This window comes from Dama dama, chromosome 19 (assembly GCF_033118175.1).
Source record: "Dama dama isolate Ldn47 chromosome 19, ASM3311817v1, whole genome shotgun sequence".
Classification (NCBI taxonomy): Eukaryota; Metazoa; Chordata; class Mammalia; order Artiodactyla; family Cervidae; genus Dama; species Dama dama.
In genome coordinates, this window is record NC_083699.1 from 59,060,102 (window position 1) to 59,081,624 (window position 21,523).

At 38.1% G+C, this 21,523-nt stretch overlaps 2 protein-coding genes across 42 annotated transcripts in view; both read left to right on the top strand.

Moving 5' to 3' along the window:
- Positions 1 to 21,523, top strand: part of ZBTB20 (zinc finger and BTB domain containing 20) — an 846,735-nt gene that overhangs the window by 447,298 nt on the left and 377,914 nt on the right. The gene's annotated exons all lie outside the window — the stretch shown is intronic.
- LOC133073972 (large ribosomal subunit protein P1-like) lies at positions 19,406 to 19,750 on the top strand. Its single transcript, XM_061167951.1, has 2 exons — positions 19,406 to 19,471; positions 19,553 to 19,750. The coding sequence occupies exons 1-2, from the start codon at positions 19,406 to 19,408 to the stop codon at positions 19,748 to 19,750; spliced, it is 264 nt and encodes an 87-aa protein (XP_061023934.1).

Here is a 21,523-nt window from a genome sequence, read left to right on the forward strand (position 1 = left end):
TTCAGGTACTGCCCTCCAGCTGTTTTCATGTCTAGAAGGACTTTCTTTTCCTGAGACAAATACAAACTCAAAGACAAAGACAAGTTCCATCTGATGATTACTAGAGTATATCTTAAAAATTCTTTTGCTAGAAGTCAGGGGTACAACCTAGCACTGAAACCATATTCAAGTTAATTTGACTTACTTGGAAATAGTTTTCATCTTCACTTCTTGCAATGTAGACGTCAAGGAACAATTACTAAGAAAAACTGGGTGGAGCAATTAAATGAATCTGAGAGACCTATGAGGTGTTGCATATATGTGAATTTCAAGTTCAATATGGAGGTCTTTGAAATTCTGGTCCAATGAAGACACTTTGTTTTACCCATATGTAGAAATCTGTCCATTTAGCAAGTTCCTAGGTAAAGGATAGTTTATGGATATTTTTAAACTAGTTCCTAATAATTTTTGCAGCAAGAATAAAGAAGCATCAAGCCAAAGAGCTAGATTTTCTTCTCAGTTCTCCTCAAAGTCATAAAGCCAGACATTCAAAACCTAGATATCTCATATGCACTTTCTAAGAGTTGATTATTTTGCCAAATATGCTGTCTTTATCCCAAATTAGAATAACTTTAGATTGAAGTGCTCACAACAGATTTCAAATTGATAGGACTTTAATAATTTTTTCCTTTATTTTGATAGTGGAAAATTGTTTTACAGTTTTGTGTTGGTTTCTGCCATGCAAAACGTGAATCAGTCATATATATATATGTATATCTCCTGGAGAAGAAAATGGTAATCCATTCCAGTATTCTTGCCTGGAGAATTCCATGGACAGAGGAGCCTGGTGGGCTACAGTCCATGGTGTCACAAAGAGTCAGACACAGCTGAAGCAACTTAGCATGCACACACACATGTATGTATATATCCTCTCCCTCCTGAGCCTCCCTCTCCTCCCCACATCCTACCTCTGTAGGTTATCACAGAGCACTACACTGGGCTCCCAGTGTTATTTAGCAACTTCTCACTAACTATCTACTTAACACATGATAGTGTATATATGTCAGTACTACTTTCTTAATTCTTAAGTGACTGATCAGGTGGTAGGAAAAATTGGGAAGAGAAGTGTCCTAGAAGATAACCACGGGGTTTTAAGTAAGAGGAAGTGGCTAACCATGTTAACTTGCTGCTGAAAAGTTGAGTCAGATGAGAGTGAAAATGTGACCATTGGATTTGGCAGCAACAGATATGGTAAAGTAGAATGAATAAATGTCTCATTGAACCAGCTTGAGGAAAGAATAGAGAGTGAAGATATGGTAACAGCTAATAGAGACAATTCTTTCAACTAATTTTGCTATGAAAGGAAAAAGACAAATGAGAAGCAACTGGAGAGAGATTTAGAATCCAGAAGGTATCATCAAGATATGCAAAATGCAGTTTTTTTGTCTTGTTTTATGTTTTGCATTAGTTTAATCTGCTTCCCCAGTTGAAAAACAACTTGATAGAGAATTAAAGCCTCAAATCTAGAGTAAAAAGAAATATGGAAAAAGCAAAGCCAGTCTGGTAAAATGTAAAAAGTATTGGTTAATAATCAACAGATCTGTGTTCTAGCTCAAGTTCTACCAGCTGTTGGTAAAATGGCCCTAAATAACATCTGTGACTATCAGTCTAGTTATTTATTGATAATGTCTTAAGTTCATTTATGGTATTCTGATTCTATGAAAGAAAAAATATCAGGCATATTTAAAAAATCTCTCTCTAGTAGAAACAGAATTTATAACCTTTTTAACCATTTACAGAGCACCTTATTATTTCAGAAGCACACACATCTTGCTGATTAACCCTCACAGGACTGCTACAAAGTAAATGATTATATTGGTGTGTTTAACAGATAAGGAAACCAAGGCTCTGAAAGACTAAGTAATTGTCAAAATCATTTAATATGCAGACAACAGAGGTAGGGTTTTAAACATAAATTTTCAGACTATTTTAAAATATTTCAGAATATTTTAAACACAGATTTTCAAAGTTCTTCCCACTCTGCAGTGGTCTCCCTCTGTTTGTCCAGTAGTCTTTTGTTTTGTTTTGTTTCTTCTCCTCACTCTTCAGCAAATGTGCTTTTTATTTTCATTTCTGGTCCAGGTTCCCATTATTTTTCTATCTTTCTATTCTACTTTCCCTGGGGCTTTCTGGGTATATCCATCTTCCTACATATCTGCATTTCTTCTTAAAACATAGCCAAGTGCATAGGGTTTGGGGGTTCTGTATTAAGAGCTTAGGAAGGACAATCCCACACCAAAACTGTTTACTAGTCTAGTGAAATTGTGTTTCAAACAGCTCTTGGAAAATCAATGCTCTGACCACAGTGACCAGTGTTAGCAGTGGAAACTTCATAATATCTCATCATTTGGGCTCATAAGCTTTTAAAGCCAGAGAATGAAAAGAGAAGAACAAGAAGGTAGGAGGGGAAAGTGGGAAATGGGAAGGAGGAGAAGGATGGCACAGAGTACAAGTGCTGCTTAGTGTAGGCCCTGCAGACCAAAAATTATTGTGTTTCTAACACTATTGATTTTTTCAGCAGCTGATATTTCAATCTGGGTGCAGTGTGTCTGTGAGTCTACGCACACTGTCAAGAAGAAATATGATAGTGTCTTAAAAGATTAATAATATCGCTGGTCCTCTGGAGGCCTGTCTTAATTCACTGGCCTGTTCCCTGGCATGTACTGTAATTTATCTAGTCTGATTTGAATAGCAAATGGCAATCGGCTGCCATTAGGGAAATGGGCATCATTCTTATTGATCCAGCATGGGCTGGATTTTATTTAAGGAGAACTGCAAAATGTTATTACCTTCAGGAAGAAAAACCGAAAAGGGAGCTTTTCCCTCGTGTATTTTGGAAGTGTTCTACCTTAAAAAGGGGGGAATGGATTGTGGATTTAGGAGAATAGAGGGAGATGACGATCCTATTGTGTGAACAGGGACATGGTACAGACTGTTTCAGCATAATTGTTTACCAGCAGGAAAGAGTGCTCATGATTATGAGAAAGAAGTCATGGGCCTCAGAGGTTAGAACACTGAAGAATTTCTCAGATCCAACCTGTTTCATTGGCTTTTTGTGAAAAGCCCCTAGTTGCTTAGAATCCATTTTTCAGTCTGTAAAATGGGCTAGAAAAGTCTATTGGCCATATACAAGGTTTACTGCAGGTGTTTGACATCCTGAGAGTCTTGGATAAAAGGTGATATGGAATAAAACAGAAAAATCAAAGAGATTCTGTTTAACATTGAGGGGTGGTTTTCCAATATGTATTATTGCTGTTCGCTTAGATCTTTTGAAGGGACACGTTATGCACTGAGTGAAGCATGACAAACTAGCCTCATAATTTTCATTAAAATAATGGGCATCTCTGAGCTTAACACTGAATACATTACTTTAATGTTCACCTGTTAGTGGCAAATCTAAACCTGCAGTTTTACCTTGTTTTACAGAATCAAGGAAAGCTGGCAACATTATGGTGGCAAATGTGGGAGACTGTCAGATCCAGGCTTTCTGCCTGCCCCCAGTCCTCTTTGCCATAAGGATAGGGGCTGAATGTGCCATTCCAATCAATGCTTGTTGAAGATGTGCTGTGAAGGAGCACACACAACCCTAATAACCTCCCTTAGCAGTCCCAGGAAGGGAAAAAGGTTTGACAAAGGTGGCGAGAGGAAGTGCTCATTTCTACTGAAATTCTTCTCCATTCCACCTCGGGTTGTTATGGAAAGAAATGATAATGTGCTACAGGAAATGGCCAAGTATAAAAACAATAAAATAAATTGAAAATGACTTTGTTTTTTTTGAGCGGCAGTAATTGCTATATGTTGTGATGTTTGCATAAGGAATTAGTTAATGTGTAGCAGAATGGCATGTGATACTTTTTATTTGCCTGATGACTATAGTCTCTGAGTGAATGACTTATTAAGGTTAATAAAGAAAAATTTGCTTGTGACTTGTAATGATCCAATTGCTAGAATTTAGCATCCCCTTATGCATTGTTGCCTAAAGGGGAGAAGGAAAAAAAACCCACACACATTAATGGCCGACTGGCTATGATTTTTTATAGTGGTGTGAGAACAAACAATGTCTTCTAAATTGTTGGTCTGTCTATCTTTCTGCCTGCCTGGGCAGGAACGTTATGGCTTTCTTAATTCTCCTGTGTGATTTATCATCCTAAATTCATTGTTTTGCATAACTCTGCTCAAAATGAAGAAATGTCATTATTTTGCAGCGAAAAAGTTGTCATTTGCATAATGCCTGCCATTAATTATTGTGAGACTAATGCAGTTGTTGATATTTTTAGGGCACAGTGGTACAGCCTGCACCTTGTATAATGTCATTCTGAAAACATTGGTAGTTAATAGGTGCCACAACATTGCACAAATGGAAAGGAAGATGATGAAGAAGAAGGGGACACAATGGAACAGGCTGTGATCTTTATTTAGCTTTTTTTTTTCCCCCTGAAATGCTTGGTGAGGAAAGACTATAAAAGGAAGCGCGAATAGAGCAGGGAGCTGTGACATCCAAGAGAACAAAGGGATAGAAAAGCAGAGGTTTTCTATTTAGGCTGAATTAGTTTAACCTGGGTTCTAGCCAGTTAAATGGAGGAAGGCACGTCTCCTCTGTTTTGGCTTACTTCCTTAACCAAAGCTCTGAACAGAATGTAGGGTCGGGCCTCCTTAAACCCTCAGTTAGGATAAGGGTTTGCTCTGAAACATGCTCATCTCGTGGAAGAATCCTCTATACTGGGCACTTGGTCACAATTAAGAGCACACACTACAGTTTTATAGAAGAGAGGGGAAGACTATGGCTTTCAGGTTTAGATTCATCAGTCTTCTGTACTTCTTGAAATTTGACAATCATATCTGGAACTCTAAGCTTTTCTCCTTCAAAAACCAGAGGAAATGCTACAGGAGCATATTAGGGTGACATTTTTTTTCCTTCTGTTCCTTGCAACAGAACAAACTTTTGCATCCAATTCTGTAGGGCAAGAGCCTACCAAAGCTTTCTATTTCACAGGTAAATGAAAGTCAGTTATAAAAATTCTATCAGAGATGAAACTCATTACACTGAGTCTAGGAGGCATAAATATTACAGATGTAGGTAACTGTTGATTTTCTTAGTCATGGGAGCTTAAAAAAAAAAAAAAAGGCTCACATCAAATAGAATTTTTTTCCCTAATTTCACTGTCCCATGGGTATTATAAATTTAGAGATATTTCTTCTTTATCATTAATTAAAAGACACGAAAGAAATGGAGCCTCAAAAGTAGGTCTAGTTGCTAAGACTGACCAGACATATTTAGAAAGAAGATATTTCCCTTTGATATTTAAAATCTGACATTGTAAACTCTTGGGAAAATGCACTATTTTTCAGACTGTAGACCAGATTCTGATGGCTATTCTGTGCCCAAACACTGAGGATTACTCTTTTGGAGCCTCTTAAAGCCAGATGATGATTGCGAGAAGAACTATAGAATCTGGAGGAGACTGCAAGAGTCTATCTCAGTTTGTCATAATAAATTGCTCAGCAGAATTTGGGCTGAGATAGTTTTTGATATCTCACCTTGGATTATGGAACTTAATCTCCTTGTGTTCAGTTCTGGAATATGTAGAAAACACACATTCTGAGTTAGGAAAATTTTAATTCCCCACAATGACATCACCATCATCAATTACCACATTCGGGACTGCAAAAAACAGATGAGCCCATGCGTCAATTGAGACCAGTCTCCACTGCTGGTTCTCACTTTTCCCTTTCTTTTGAAGAGACAGAAATTGCCCTAACACCCAAAATAATATCTGTTGACTATAATAAAATCAATACAAGCATACAATTTTAAACATAAGTCAGAAGGTGACCATAGGAGGGAAATGGAGAGAAAATGAAAAGAGAAGGAATTTGCACTTCTTATGGTATACTACAAGACTAATTCCTCACATGCTTGTATTTGTAGCCTGGCAATACCTAGTTATCTATCTTATATTCTATAGCTATGTAGAAATTCTACATATAGATACCTAAGAAATCTGATAATTTATTTAACAAGCTATATAGAAATCCTACATATAGATACAAATGAAATTTGATGATCTATTTGACAAACTATCTTCGTCACCTTGGCTAGTCCAGAAATTTCCCTATTTTATCCTTGACAGTTGCCCATCCCATGAATCTCCTCAATCTCAGGCAAAGCAAGGCAATTAATACTCTAACCATAATAGATACTCTCAAGACATTTGACTTAATGGTTTTATTCTATATTTCATCTTGTATTTGAAAGGCTTTCATATTTAGTGAAAAAACAGCTGTTAAGAACCCTTTTTTAAACATCCATTTGCTAAAGCATTTTATCTAACTGTAAGAGAGAGTTGAGTAAAGAGGTGTAGATTTTCATGCATTGAGTGTCTAGCACTTTGATCAGCAATATTCTGAAAAGTAGCAGTCTCATAGTAAATAATCAGAATCAGTTCTGCTCCCCTGTGTTCAGGAAATAATTTTAGAGCTTGAGTCTTCCATAGAAACAGGGTAGGAATCCATATGTTAGTTGGCAAGGTTTTCATCACCTAACATCTGATAATCATGTCAGACTGGCATTCCTTAATATTCACAGATTCCTGCCAGGACTTCAAACTTCTTCATCCTTTGCTTTGGAAATTTTCTCCTTTTACATCTAGACCCCATGCTAAGAACCGAGGATGCAAGATAGATATGACACGGTCCCTCACAATGAGCTTTTAATCTAATCTACGAAAAGAAAAAAGATTTTGCAAGAATGAGTTTTGCATATCATATGTCTAATTGAGGCAACTTTTTATTCACTGAGATTAGTTAACACTATCACAAAGGCTAGACATAGAGGAATGGCACTTAAAATCCTGTTACTGTATGTTTCATGGATCAGTTTGTTGATTTGTTTAATAAGCATTAATTGGAGCTTTACTGTCTGCTTAGAAATGTTCCGAACTTTTCAGATACAAAGGGGAGTTGTACTTGGTACTTTCACAAATAAAAGGGTGTCTCACTTCCCCTCTAGATCAGGAATTCCTCAGGCACAAGATCGGCATGTCAGCATCCATCCCGTGCCAGTCTAAGTGAACAGGGTCAATTGGGCTGGAAAACTATTCCCTTTATAGACTCGGAGATAGGATTTTTAGTTAACCATCTAATTTGACTTTACTTTTCCCAAGACCAGTAATCCTAAGACCTGAACTGTAGCATGTAAGTGGGTGCCCAGATTGACCTGTGCAGTCAAGTGGAAACAACAGAGGCCTCTGGGACAGGCTAGAGCAGCCACTACATCAGGCAGAACAAAGGTTTTCTATTTGAAGTTGGTGCGATTGGGATGAGACTGATCAGTACTGGAACACTCTATCCATGCACTTATTCACTCAGTCACTTATGATCTATCAACTAGCTATAATACTTCAGGTATTATTCTAATACTAATTATGGGAAATTAAACAAAGTCCCCTATAAAATTTGCATTGTATTGAAAGGAGGGAGGGGCAATAATAAAGGAAGCAAAAAAAGTATTATTTAAATAATGATAAGATATAGTAAAAAAACAAAAAACATGCAGGGTTCAGTTCAGTTCAGTTTAGTCGCTCAGTCATTGAGACCCCATGAACTGCAGAAAGCCAGGCCTCTCTGTCCATCACCAGCACCCAGAGTTTACTCAGACTCATGTCCATCAAGTCAGTGATGCCATCCAACTATCTCATCCTCTGCCATCCCCTTCTCCTCCCGCCGTCAATCTTTCTCAGCATCAGGGTCTTTTCAAATGAGTCAGTTCTTTGCATCAGGTGGCCAAAGTATTGGAGTTTCAGCTTCAAAATCAGTCCTTCCAATGAATATTCAGTACTTATTTCCTTTAGGATGGACTGGTTAGATCTCCTTGCAGTCTGAGGGAATCTCAAGAGTCTTCTCCAACACCACAGTTCAAAACCATCAATTCTTTGGCGCTCAGCTTTCTTTATAGTCCAACTCTCACGTCCATACATGACCACTGGAAAAACCATAGCCTTGAGTAGACGGACCTTTGTTGGCAAAGTAATGTCTCTGCTTTTTAATATGCTATCTAGGTTGGTCACAACTTTCCTTCCAATCACCAACTATCTTTTAATTTCATGGCTGCAGTCACCATCTGCAGTGATTTTGGAGCCCAGAAAAATAAAGTCAGCCACTGTCTCCCCATCTATTTGCCACGAAGTGATGGGGCCAGATGCCATGATCTTAGTTTTCTGAATGTTGAGCTTAAAGCCAACATTTTCACTCTCCTCTTTCACTTTCATCAAGAGGCTCTTTAGTTCTTCTTTACTTTCTGCCATAAGGGTGGTGTCACCTGCATATCTGAGGTTATTGATATTTCTCCCGGAAATCTTGATTCCAGCTTGTGCTTCTTCCAGCCCAGCGTTTCTCATGACGTACTCTGCATATAAGTTAAATAAGCAGGGTGACAATATACAGCCTTGACATACTCCTTTTCCTATTTGGAACCAGTCTGTTGTTCCATGTCCAGTTCTAACTGTTGCTTCCTGACCTGCATACAGGTTTCTCAAGAGGCAGGTCAGGTGGTCTGGTATTCCCATCTCTTTCAAAATTTTCCACAGTTTATTGTGATCCGCACAGTCGAAGGCTTTGGCATAGTCAATAAAGCAGAAATAGATGTTTTTCTGGAACTCCCTTGCTTTTTTGATGATCCAGCAGATGTTGGCAATTTGATCTCTGGTTCCTCTGCCTTTTCTAAAACCAGCTTGAACATCTGGAAATTCATGGTTCATGTACTGTTGAAGCCTGGCTTGGAGAATTTTAAGCATTACTTTACTAGCATGTGAGATGAGTGGAATTGTGCAGTAGTTTGAGCATTCTTTGGCATTGCCTTTCCTGGGGATTGGAATGAAAACTGACCTTTTCCAGTCCTGTGGCCACTGCTGAGTTTTCCAAATGTGCTGGCATATTGAGTGCAGCACTTTCACAGCATCATCTTTTAGGATTTGAAATAGCTCAACAGGAGTTCCATCACATCCACTAGCTTTGTAATGATGCTTTCTAAGGCCCACTTGACTTCGCATTCCAGGATGTCTGGCTCTAGGTGAATGATCACACCATCATGATCATCTGGGCTGTGAAGATCTTTTTTGTATAGTTCTTCTGTATATTCTTGCCACCTCTTTTTATTATCTTCTGCTTTTGTAAGGTCCATACCATTTCTGTCCTTTATTGAGCCCATCTTTGCATGAAATGTTCCCTTAGTATCTCTAATTTTCTTTAAGAGATCTCTAGTTTTTCCCATTCTATTGTTTTCCTCTATTTCTTTGCATTGATCATTGAGGAAGGCTTTCTTATCTTTCCTTGCTATTCTTTGGAACTCTGCATTCAAATGGGTATAAAACAGGGATAAGTAATGGAGAAACTGTTGTTTGAAATAAGGGTGATAGGGAATGTCTCACTGAGCAGGAGATATTTGAGCAAAGATATCAATAATGAGAGGAAGCTAAGTGTGAGGTTGGAGAAGGGCATGGCAACCCACTCTGTTATTCTTGATTGGAGAATCCAATGGACCGAAGAACCTAGCTGGCTACACGTCTATGGATCTCAAAGAGTTGGACAAGACTGGGCAATTAACTGTTTCACATTTACAAGTATGAGGTGATCAGAAGGAAGAGGAATTTAGACAGAGGGGATAGATGTTGTGAAGTAAGAACAGCTTTTAAATATTCCAGAAATACCATGGTAAAGACTGATGGGAAACCATAAGAGTTTTTTTTTTTAAGGGCATATCATCTAATTTATAGATTAAAGAGTCTCTGGCTACTTTGTGGAGAATACACCTAAGAGGTCAAGGGTGGAGCAGGAAGACTAGTTAGGACTTACTGTGGTAGCCGAGTATGAGATGGACCATGGCAGTGGAGAGGAGGAAAAGTGATTCACTTGTGAATAATTTAGCTGTAATTTGAAGGCAGTTGCAGAGAGATTTGATGTGGTGTAGAATAAAAAGAAATACATCAGGTGTGATGAGTCACAGGTATTTGGCCTGAGCAACCAGATGAACGGCAGTGTCAGTAACTCCAGAATTGGGGTACTGTAGGGATGTAGAGGACAGGGCAAATTTAGGGGCAGAGATAATTATGAATTCATGTGGGGACATGTTGACCTTAAGATTCTTATCCAAGTGAAGAAACTGAGAGGGCAGTTAGATATGTAACTCAGGAGCTCAGAGGGGGGATTAGGGCTGAAGATGCAAACTGTTTTTTTGTTTTTTTTTTACTTCTACATAAATAGTTTCTTTAGAATGTAAGCCTATGGAGTGTAAGGAATGGACTCTGAGCAGTTTCTGGAGGTAGATGTGCACACCCTGTATTATTTGGTGATGAATATACAGGTGCTACTTTCATTCATTTGTCTGTCTTTGGAAAGTCTGGGACGTGTATAGTAAAGACGTACCAACAAAGCCATATGAACACTTACTGAGGACACATATGGTTTACAATCTCACTAGAATATAAGACAAACATAACTAATTGTTTCCATAATAATGCAAAACAGAGGGGCAGACACATTTCCTGTAGTTTATTAATGTGAGTGGGATTAGTGTGAGTTAGAAGAAGACAGGTAAAACTGGAACCTAATTTTGGAACTGAGGAAGACTTAGGCAGGAAGGAGCAGGCAGGGCTTTCCAGATAGGGAGAAGTCAGGAGTGTCACTTCTGGAAATTCTGATTCCATGGGTCTTGGAAGGGCCCTACCATTTGTTTTGTTTGTTTGTTTGTTTTTCTCCTCACATGGGGAACTTCTTCCAGGGCATACCTCTTCCCTAAAACTATGATTATTTACTGCAATTAATAGGGGTTTCCTTGATGGTTCAGTGGGTGAAGAATCCGCCTGCAATGCAGGAGACACAGTTTGATGCCTGGGTCAGGAAGATCCTCTGGAGGAGGGCATGGCAACCCACTCCAGTCTTCTTGCCTGGAAAACCCCATGGACAGTGGAGCCTGGTGGGCTGCAGTCCCTAGGGTTTCAAAGAGTAGGACACACCTGAGGAACTAGCACTTTCTCGAGAGTTAATAGTCCTGCTGAGCTCCTAGGTAGAGTTGTTTCCAGTTATGTGGGTGCGTGTGCTGACTTTTCTTGTTTTAGAAGATTTATTACCCTACCTTCACAGAACTTGTAACTTTGTCTCTATTTAGTTTGTGCTATAGGCATAAGTTGTGGCTTTATTTTCTCTCCTTTTGATCTACATTACTTTTGGAAGATGTTTGTAGGGTTCAGATTCATTTGCTGCCATTATCCAGAGCTTACAAATTGATTTCAAGTGTAACTCCCTATCTTTGTAAGTGGTTGCTATGCTATTCTATATCATGGACCTAAATTTATAATCCTACAGACCCGACATACAAACTTGTGATGCTCCACTTCAGCTATGTGAAATTACCATGGTGAAATCAGAAACTCGGGTTTCAGGAAAGTCTGTGTTTTAGAAAGATTCTAATGTAGCCTCTAAGTTTGGCTGTCACATGTTACTGTTTTATCATTATTATTATTTTATTTAAACGAACAGACACACTGTTTGTTCAAGTGAGGATGGTATGTTTTTGAGGTGGCACAATAAAGAAATTCTAAGGATAGGTTCTGGAGAGGTCATTCCAGATCCAGGATTGCTCCAGGAACCTTTGTGCCAGGAGTTCATGAAACTTTACGATACTAGACTAAATATCATGGCTTGGCTTTTCTCCACATTTCTGCCTAGTGTTCTTTTAGTATTAATAGACTGTACATCCTTTTCCTGCTTTTTATAACTTGGAACCACCTGTGGCCTGTTATGGTTCCTTCATTTTCTTCCTACTTTATGGTCCCTTGCACAATCACCTGTGCCTGGGTGTGGGTGTGCAGGTGAATATTAATCTTTTACAAGGAGCAGCCAGTATGAGAAGTACAGGGATTATTACATCAAATACCACATAGGGAATTAGACTGCATTGAATTAAGCTCCTCCTTATTTGACCAAAGCTATGATGATTTTTTTCTGAATGGTTGACTCTATGTTTTATTTATTCTCTATAGCAGTGGTCCCCAACTTTTTTGGTCACAGGGACTAGTTTCATGGAAAACAATTTTTCCATGGACTGGTATGTGGGGGGGAGGGGTGATTTCAAGATGATTCTCATTAGGTGTGAGCAATCTAGATTCCTCACATGTGCAGTTCACAGTAGGGTTCACAGGCCTATGAGAATCTAATGACACCATTGGTTTGACAGGAAGCAGAGCTCAGGTGATAATGCAAGCAATGGGGGGTGGCTATAAATACAGGTGAAGCTTCACTGGCTTGCCTGCAGCTCACCTGCTATGCAGCCCAGTTCCTAACAGGCCACAGACCTTGTCATAGTTCATGGCCTGGGAGTTGGGGGCCTATACTCTATAGGATCAGCATCTTATTAAACAATATAGCACTGGTGAAATAAATGAAAGAGTTTGGAAATCCTAAAGGGCATTACATATTAAGCTGTGGGCCTAAATAATATATCTTAATGATATTAATTGCTATTATAAAGCCTGAACTGAAAGCAAAATTTAGGACTTTATGATAAATATGTACAGAAGCTCTGTTCTAATTTTTAAGATTAACTCACAGGTCATTGGAGTGTTCTTAAGGAGACACCCAAGACAATCTTAGGGTTATCAAAGATTTTGATTTAAGAAATAAAGGATCTATTGTAACTACATAGTCTCAGACACTGAAAAGTTTAGAAAGCAATATATACTATCTCTAAAAAATAGAGAGAAAACTACTAGGGACAAAAATGCCTATAGAAAATAACTTTATAGAACTTTAGGGAAGGAAGGTTAGTGTAGATTAATATTTTAGTAATATTTTGCTGTAATGTTAATTATGAAAAAGTTCAAAATAAATAAAAATTATTTAAAATTCCTCTGTCCAGAAACAATGAATTTTAGTGTTTAAGTATATATTTTCTAATCTTTCCATTATGTGTGTACACATCTACCACTTAAACAATTTTTAACATAAGACTAGTTACTTATACACTAGACCTTTTCATATAATTGGTTAATATGCATTTTTCATTTATTCCGTTCCTAATATTACTTTTAATAGCTGTATAGCATTCCACTATATGAGCTGCCCAGGTGGCTCAGAGGTAAAAAATCTGCCTGTATTGCAGGAGACGTGGGTTTGATCCCTGAGTCAGGAAGGTTCCCTGGAGGAGGATGTGGCAACCCACTTCAGTATTCTTGCCTGGAGAATCCCATGGACAGAGGAGCTTGGCAGGCTACAGTCCATAGGTTTGCAGAATCAGACATGAATTGACTGAGCACACACATTCCACTGTATGGATGTACTATCATTTATTTCATCAGCCCTCTATCATCAGACAAGGTTTTCAGTTTTTCACAGTTGTAAGTAAACCATGAGAAGCACTTGCTTCTTAATCTTTGTGCAGATCTTTGATTATTTCCTTTAGATAAATTCCTAGATGTGAAATTTCTGGATCAAATAGCATTTATATCTTTTAAAGTTTTATATACATATTGCTAAGACAGTCTCCCTAGAGTTGTGCCAATTTTATTCTGTGTGTGGTAACGTCTTAAAGTTTCCTTCCAAAAGAAACTTGATTTAAAGTGGTACCAATCACTCTTCTCTGAGTCCTATCTGGTCCACCAGTTATAGCAGACTCCACTTAACTCTTACCTTAAGGTTATACATAAAGCTTTTTTAGATCATTTATGCTGTAAATGAGACAGATGAAAGAATATAATTTGACAGTGGAATTAAAATGTATTCCTATCTTAGGCCTGCTCTATAAAAGTGTTCTGCTTACCCTGGACAAAAAAAAAAACAGACAAAGAAAAAGAAAGAAACAACAAAAAAATCCACCTTTTCATTTGGACTGATTGAGCAGTCCCAATGTGCTAGCACTGAGCTGAGCATGCAGGAGACATGAGTCCTGCCCTCTGAGATCATACAACTCCATTACCATTATTCATAAGGCATTATGTGAATCGTGGGCTTCTAGGACAATGCCTTTTTGTTTAAGTGCTTGAACCATATGATATGGACAGACTACGGGAGACCCCGATTCAATTCCTGGGTCAGGAAGTTCCCCTGGAGAAGGGATAGGCTACCCACTCCAGTATTCTTGGGCTTCCCTGGTGGCTCAGATGATAAAAAAAAAAATCTACCTGCAATGTAGAAGACCTGGGTTCGATCTCTGGATTGGGAAGATCCCCTGGAGGAGGGCATGGCAACCCACTCCAGTATTCTTGCCTGGAGAATCTCCATGGACAGAGGATCCTGGCAGGCTATGGTCCGTCGTGTTGCAAAGAGTCGGACATGACTGAGTGAGATGGATACAGGACACAGGGTATTGCTTGACTGAGAATTAAAGTGAGAGTCTGTAGTGCACTGCTTGGACCAGAAAGGCTTTCCCATGGTTACCCAATTAGCTGAAAGTGGCCTGAGTTAGAGGGACAGTTGTAACACTGACATAAAAATTCCAAATAATCCTTCTGAATAGATATGCACACATTTAGAAAATGCATAATAAATGACATATAGTGAAAATGTAAACAAGCCATTTAATAACATTTTAATGCTTGATTCTGATCTCTTAATTAAAATGTGAGTAAAAGAAAACAATGGTGGAACATCTGTGTGTGTTATTGGGATGGCAGGATTTATGCTGCACCCTGGGCTTTTTTGTTCATGTCTCAGTGTGCATGAACACGGGAGAGTTTCCTCTGGGAGGCACAGATTTACCCATTTGAGCCCCACAGAGTCTGTGTTCCCACCCACCTCCTCTTGGCTGTGGCTGTCTCCCCTTTCCTTCCCTCTTACATTCAATACTGTATGGCTCATTCTCTGCTTAAATTAAACTTCTCTCATCATTTGATCTGAAAGCCACTCTTCACCCCACCCCTATAACCTGAAACTCTGACCTAACCCTGACTCAGCCCTGTTATCTCAGCAGCTGTACACAGCATTACCTAATGTTTTTGGCCTCGGTGAATAATCTCTAAGAGCCTTGGGGAAAGCATGGCCCTTTGTATCTGTGACCTTGCAGCAGTTATTACTCAGCTGGACACTATGGGGTTTAGATGTTAGAGAGAGAAATTCTACTCACTCCTGCTGGTGAATTTTTTTTTATTACAATTCATTTGGGGGATGTATCCTGGAGCTTCGTTTTGCACAATCCTTAAATGAGAGTACCAGCAATCACAAAAGTCGAGTGTTATTAAGTACTTTAAGATCTTCCAGTGAAAATGTTACTCCCTGAAATGATTTTTTTCTGTCATTACTTGGAACATACCTGATCACCAGAAAGTTTATCTTTGATTAAATGAACATAAAAAGTACTCCAGAAGAATCCTGTATCAGATCTACAATAGAAAGTCACAGCCAAAAGGCCTTCTTAAACATACAATAATTAATATTTAATGCCCCTCTTTATGAGTAGGACATTGCACTGGGACTATCTCTAATCCTCATAATGTTCCTGCAAAATAGGTAGTTTTATTCTTCATTCCACAGGTGATGAAACAGATTCAGAGTTGTTTAAGTGATGTGCCTATATTTATATTGCTAGCAAGCAGAAGACCGGGGATTCAGTCTCAAGTCAGTCTCTGTTTCAAGGCCATAATCTTTCTACAAAATCATACTCCATCATATGACAGCTCCCATTTCCTATACACCCATACTGAGATGCTGTTCTGAAAGAGTTAACTAGAATATACCCTGTTTGTGACAAATGTCTGAAACTTGTCTTTATAACTTGGATGTAATTCACAAATAAAGAGTAATTATCAACATGTCACAGATGAAGAGCTGCACGTATGGATCGGTGTAATTTCTGTTCCCTTGGCTTATGGATGCAGTATGCCCCAGGGAGTTTCACAGATCCACATGGCATCTCCTCGTACTGGGTTCTGTGTGAAAAGAACAAAGTGTAAAGCTCCTATGTATTGGGATAGCTCATGACTGGTTACTAACTGAGGAAATGTGTGTAAAATTACCTTACCATATGTAGACATAGTTCCTTTTCTGAATTTGTTCTGCACCATTCAGTGTAGGCAAAATACCAAGTATTGGTACTAGCTCTGTATTTCTTTTTTATTTATTTATTTATTTTTAATTGTGGGATAATTGCTTTACAATATTGTGTTGTTTTCTGCCATACAGCAGCGCGAATCAGTCATAGGTATACTATGATCCCTCCCTCGTGAGCCTCCCTCCCACCTCTCGCCCCACCCCACCCATCTAGGTTGTCCCAGAACACTGGTTTGATCTCCCTGAGTAGGCATAAAGCAGTTCCCACTGGCTATCTATTTTATGTGTGGTAATATATATATTTCCATACTACTCTCTCCTTTCGTCCCACCCTCTCGTCCCCAACTCCTGTGTCCAAAAAATCTGTTCTCTTATGTCTACATCTCCATTGCTACCCTGTAAATGAGTTCATCAGTACCATCTTGTGGTACATATACACAGTGAAATATTACTCAGCTATAGAAAGGAATGCATTTGAGTTGGTTCTAATGAGGTGAATGAACCTAGAGTCTATTATACAAAGTGAAGTAAGTCAGAAAGAGAAAAGCAAATATTGTATATTAACACATATACATGGAATCTAGTTCTGTACATCTTGATGGTGTTTGTTTTAGAAGCAATGCCCCAGGAGAGGAGAAAGAGACGAGGGTGTCTTTCTTCCTTTTGCTATCTTCCCTTTGCTTTCTTGTGCCTCTGTTTCCCATCTGATCTCCTTCATCAGTTTGCTATAATCCTTTGGTGAAAATGACATCAAACATTCATAGACTAGAAGTTATTAAGACTTTAAATCACATGAGACTACCCATGGGATAATTTTTCGATCTGCTTTTTGTATGTTTGAGCTTCCATTAGTGGATATGTGCTGCATACTGGAGACATGTAACTTATACCTGTTCCATTCTTCTTTACTGTTTTCTTAGTCTGAGAGAATCTCTGCTTTAGGCTTGTTATGTATCTGAGACAGACCAGTTATTAGGTTTGTATGATGGTTAGGCTGTGGGGAGGAGAGGAAGTTCATAGGTTATTGAGGTGTGTATTAAGAAAAGCATTATTATATAGTGGAGAAAACATGGGCCTCATAATATCACAGGAGCTCAGCTCTTTTTCTTATGAGCTGTGTCACTTTGAATGAGTTATTTAACCCACCAAGCCTCAGTTTTTTTTTTTATCTGTAAGATGAACATGAATAATAATACCCGCTTTATAGAGATATTGTGCAGATTAAATGAAATAGCACATTTGGTACAGTGGTACAGTGCCTGACCCTCAGTGAATGTTGGTTGCTTAGATTTTATGCAGCAAGGAAAGGGGAAACTGGAAAAGAGTGGAAATTAGAAGATGATATTGGGTTTGATCAAAATGTTTTCATTGTTTCCATTCAGAATAATAAATGAGTGTCTAGAAGGCAGAGACCCCAGTTCTGTTTCCAGCTCTGCCACTAAAAAGCTGTAAAATCTTTGCTCTTAGCCTCGCAGTGTCTGTTTCCTCATCTTAAAATTGAATAAATCAGAATGAATGCTCTCTACTTAGTTATATAGTTTTTCCTTCTGAAGACTTTTCTTCTTCCCAGAGTTGAACATAGCTGTCACTCAGAGTGTGTAAAACCTCAGAGGCCAAGAGCCAAGTATTGAGACAGGCCTGTTGTTGAGGTATCCTTCTCGCCATGCAACTCTGTTTATATGTACATTTATGTTCTTTGTGTATTTGTCATGTGTCTGAGTATTTATGCACCTGCATGCTCGTTGAAATAAGCACACTAGCATACATTCATACATTTTTGTGGGTATGTGTGTTTATATATAACCTATATATATATATATATACAGTATGTGTGTATATATATAAATATATGTCTGTGTGTATGAGAAACAGATGCACTGTAGGCAGATAAAGCAGATAAATATAGATCTAAATAGAAGCAAAGTATATAAATATAGACCTTATATAGAGTGAATGCAAGCAGATCAGCACCATTTCATTATTGCTGGAAGTCTCTGTAATAAAAGAGGTGAAAATCAGTAACTGACATTGAAATTATCCATTGAACGACACTGTCAGATTGGAAGGCATGGTGTAAGGTAAGAAAATAACCTTTCTTTCAACTTTGAGGAGCAATTAGCAGGAAGATTTGTTACTTTTAATTATTTGATTTATGAAAGTTTTTAGATGCTGTGTAATGTGGTGTTTTTAAAAGTACAGATATATCATCACCCTTCCTAAAAATACTACCAGACAACAAAAAAATAATGCATAAGAAAAGAACACCTGTTCCAATCCTCAGAAAGGACTTGACAAAGGTGACAAGATTTCTCTTTGCAGGCTGTGATTGGCAGCTCTTTCCCATTTCAAGGTATGGACAGATGAGTTAGTTTCATTCTAGGTTATTTTTCACAAGCCCCCTGAAGTCTTTAAGGAAACTCACCTAAAAGAGATATTTTGAAGCATAAGGCCATAGTCACCATTGTTAAGTTATTTTCGTGGGACTGTGTGTGATTGTGTTTAGTGAGTATGTTGTGTGAGTAAAACTGGGCTTCCATCTGTTACTTTCATGTCACTGTTTGCACCAGTCAAAATAACTGGTTGCGAGTTTTGCTTTATTTTGTTTTGTTTTAGTGGGGAGGGTACAGTGAGTTATTTTGAGTAGGTTCGAGTTAACTGGGTAATTTTCTTTAATGTTGAAAGTTACATCTTGATCATGAGTTTAAATACCATATGAAAATAAGAGTGCCTCCTCTTTCCCATAAATCTCACCTATTTCCACAACAGATCATGTCACTTTTTCAGCATTATTATAAGAATATCCAGAGGACCTCAATTTTGAAGAAAGTCCCTGAAATTATGCAGATGCAAATCCTGCTTTTGCCTCACACCACAGAACTGTCAAAGTCCTTGTCATCGCTTTTCCTGTTGATCATTTTACTATTGCTTTTTCTTATAAAGGAAGGAAATGGGAGCCCAGGAGGTGATCTAGTTCTCTCCTCTTTTGTGCTTCTTTGAAGCCAGAAGCTACTGTTTCTTCCTATTTGCTCTCAAACACATTCAGACTTGAGCAAGAAGAGGAGGGAAGGACAGAGCAAGGACTCATTAAAACTTGAGAAATAAATTAGCACTGCCTAAGAACTGTTCATTCTTCCTTTCAGACCTGTTTTGCTGCTATTACTTTAACTTCCTTACCAAATTTTGGCTTTAAAAATTTATTAAGTCTTTCCTCTGCTGCCACTAAGGTGCTCGGTTCTTCCAAGGAAGCTAAGGCCGTTTTGGGGTGAGGCCCTCACTTCATCTGGTGACTAGCACCGCACCCAGCATCCCCTACCTAGCACTCACCCACACCATGGCCTCTGTCTCGGAGCTCGCTTGCATCTATTCTGCCCTCATTCTACACGATGATGAGGTGACGGTCATGGAGGATAAGATCAATACCCTCATTAAAGCAGCCGGTGTAAATGTTGAGCCTTTATGGCCAAGTTTGTTTGCAAAGGCTTTGGCCAATGTCAACATCGGGAGCCTCATCTGCTATGTGGGGGCTGGTGGACCTGCCCCAGCAGCTGGTGTTGCACCAGCAGGAGGTCCTGCCCCATCCACCATTGCTGCCCCAGCTGAGGAGGAGAAAGTAAAAGCAAAGAAAGAAGAATCTGAAGAGTCTGATGATGACACGGGCTTTGATCTTTTTGACTAAAACTCTTTAGTAACACATTCAATAAAAAGCTGAGCTGTTAAAAAAAAATTATTAAGAAAAATGTCCCAGAGGTCCTGAGAATAATATGTCACACACACACACACACACACATTAATACAGTTGTGAAAAATTCATTCCAAAAACCTGTAGTGTGTGAAAAATGGAGCATACTCTCCATTTTATTAATTATTTTGAAAGAATACTTCCTAGCAATGTATAAAGTTGGTAAACTCAATAGTACTTCAAACTATAGACTTTCCAAAACTGCTGTTACTTACTTGATGTGTTCTAATGTTATTTTCAACAAGTGTTTATTTATGAGTAGTATAAAATAATATGTCTACATATAAAAGATTCACTATAGAAAAGCAGACTTTTGAAAAATAACTGTTTGCCAGATTAACATAGTAAAACTTTTTGTCTACACACACACACACATACACACACACACACATTCCATTTTTCTTGTTCTTTGCTTCTTTCCCTTTGTCCTGGCCTAACATATTCAGATTTTGTTTAGATTTTGTCAAGTACTTTTTAGTAATTAAAATTTTGGCAAGGAGTGAAAAAATGTATGCACACAAACATGTATACACAATGTAGACTTACAGCATTATGGCTTATTTAGCTTAAATATTTTTGGACTAAAATTCTGAGGAAAATTATGTATACACATACATACACATGCACACACACACACACATACACACATGCTTCTCCTTTACTTATTCTTTGTTTCGTTCCTTTCCTCCTGGCTTAACAGATCCATTGTTTAGACTCTGTCAAGTACTTCATAGTACAATAATTATCATAAGCTTTGACATAAAGAAAAAATGTATGTAATACACGTAGACACAAATATACATACATAGATACAATCAATTGTTAATATGCTAATCATCAAATTTTAGTCAAATTTTATTATATTTTTTACCTTTATTCAGTATAAATCTTTAAAGGAATTTTTAGAAACACTCAAATAGCTGGTGTGATTGAAAGATTCCTGAGAAATTGTGCATTTCTTTACCTTTGATAAGGAACATTTTCCAGATATGAATTTGGAAAACAAGGATTTGTCATAGCCGAGAGCAAAGCTAGATTCTATTTTTTTTTAGGAGTCATTTATCCTTCCCACCCCCTACTTGGGACTTTTGGTGGTTCTCATCATTGGTGTAGAGAATTTTTTTTTGGTTAGATGGCTTCATATTCTCTTCCTGGCCTTGTGGTACATTACACTATCTATGAACCACTATGGGAGTCCAATATGTCCTAACTCTCCTCACCACAGCTTTTTAATTAGCTGTATCCTTAAGCAAATTAAGCTAACAGCTCTGTAACTAGGTTGCTAATCTATGAAACTTAAGCCAGTCTTAATTCACAGGGGATTTGTATTAAATGAATGATATCATGGAAGGATGTAGCACATAATATGTATTCAATAAATGCTAGTTTGCTTCTGGCCTATTAATTTTAACTTCTGTCTGGGACTTCCTCCTCCTAACCATTCTCACCATTGTGGCTAGCATCATCATGCTATAAACATTAACCAATGCTAAAGACATAGGAATAAGGCGTTTAACAAATTATTGATTATTATAGCTACCCTGGTAATGGGCTTACAAAGAAGGAGATCTAAGGAAACCACCAGGAATTTCTGCCTCCTGTAATTGTAATGTTTTCTAGTCAACAAATAGAAATGGTAGACTTTTACCAAAGTATTGCCAGAATCTTATTCATATCAATAAAGTGTAATGAAATATCTATCCAAGTGAT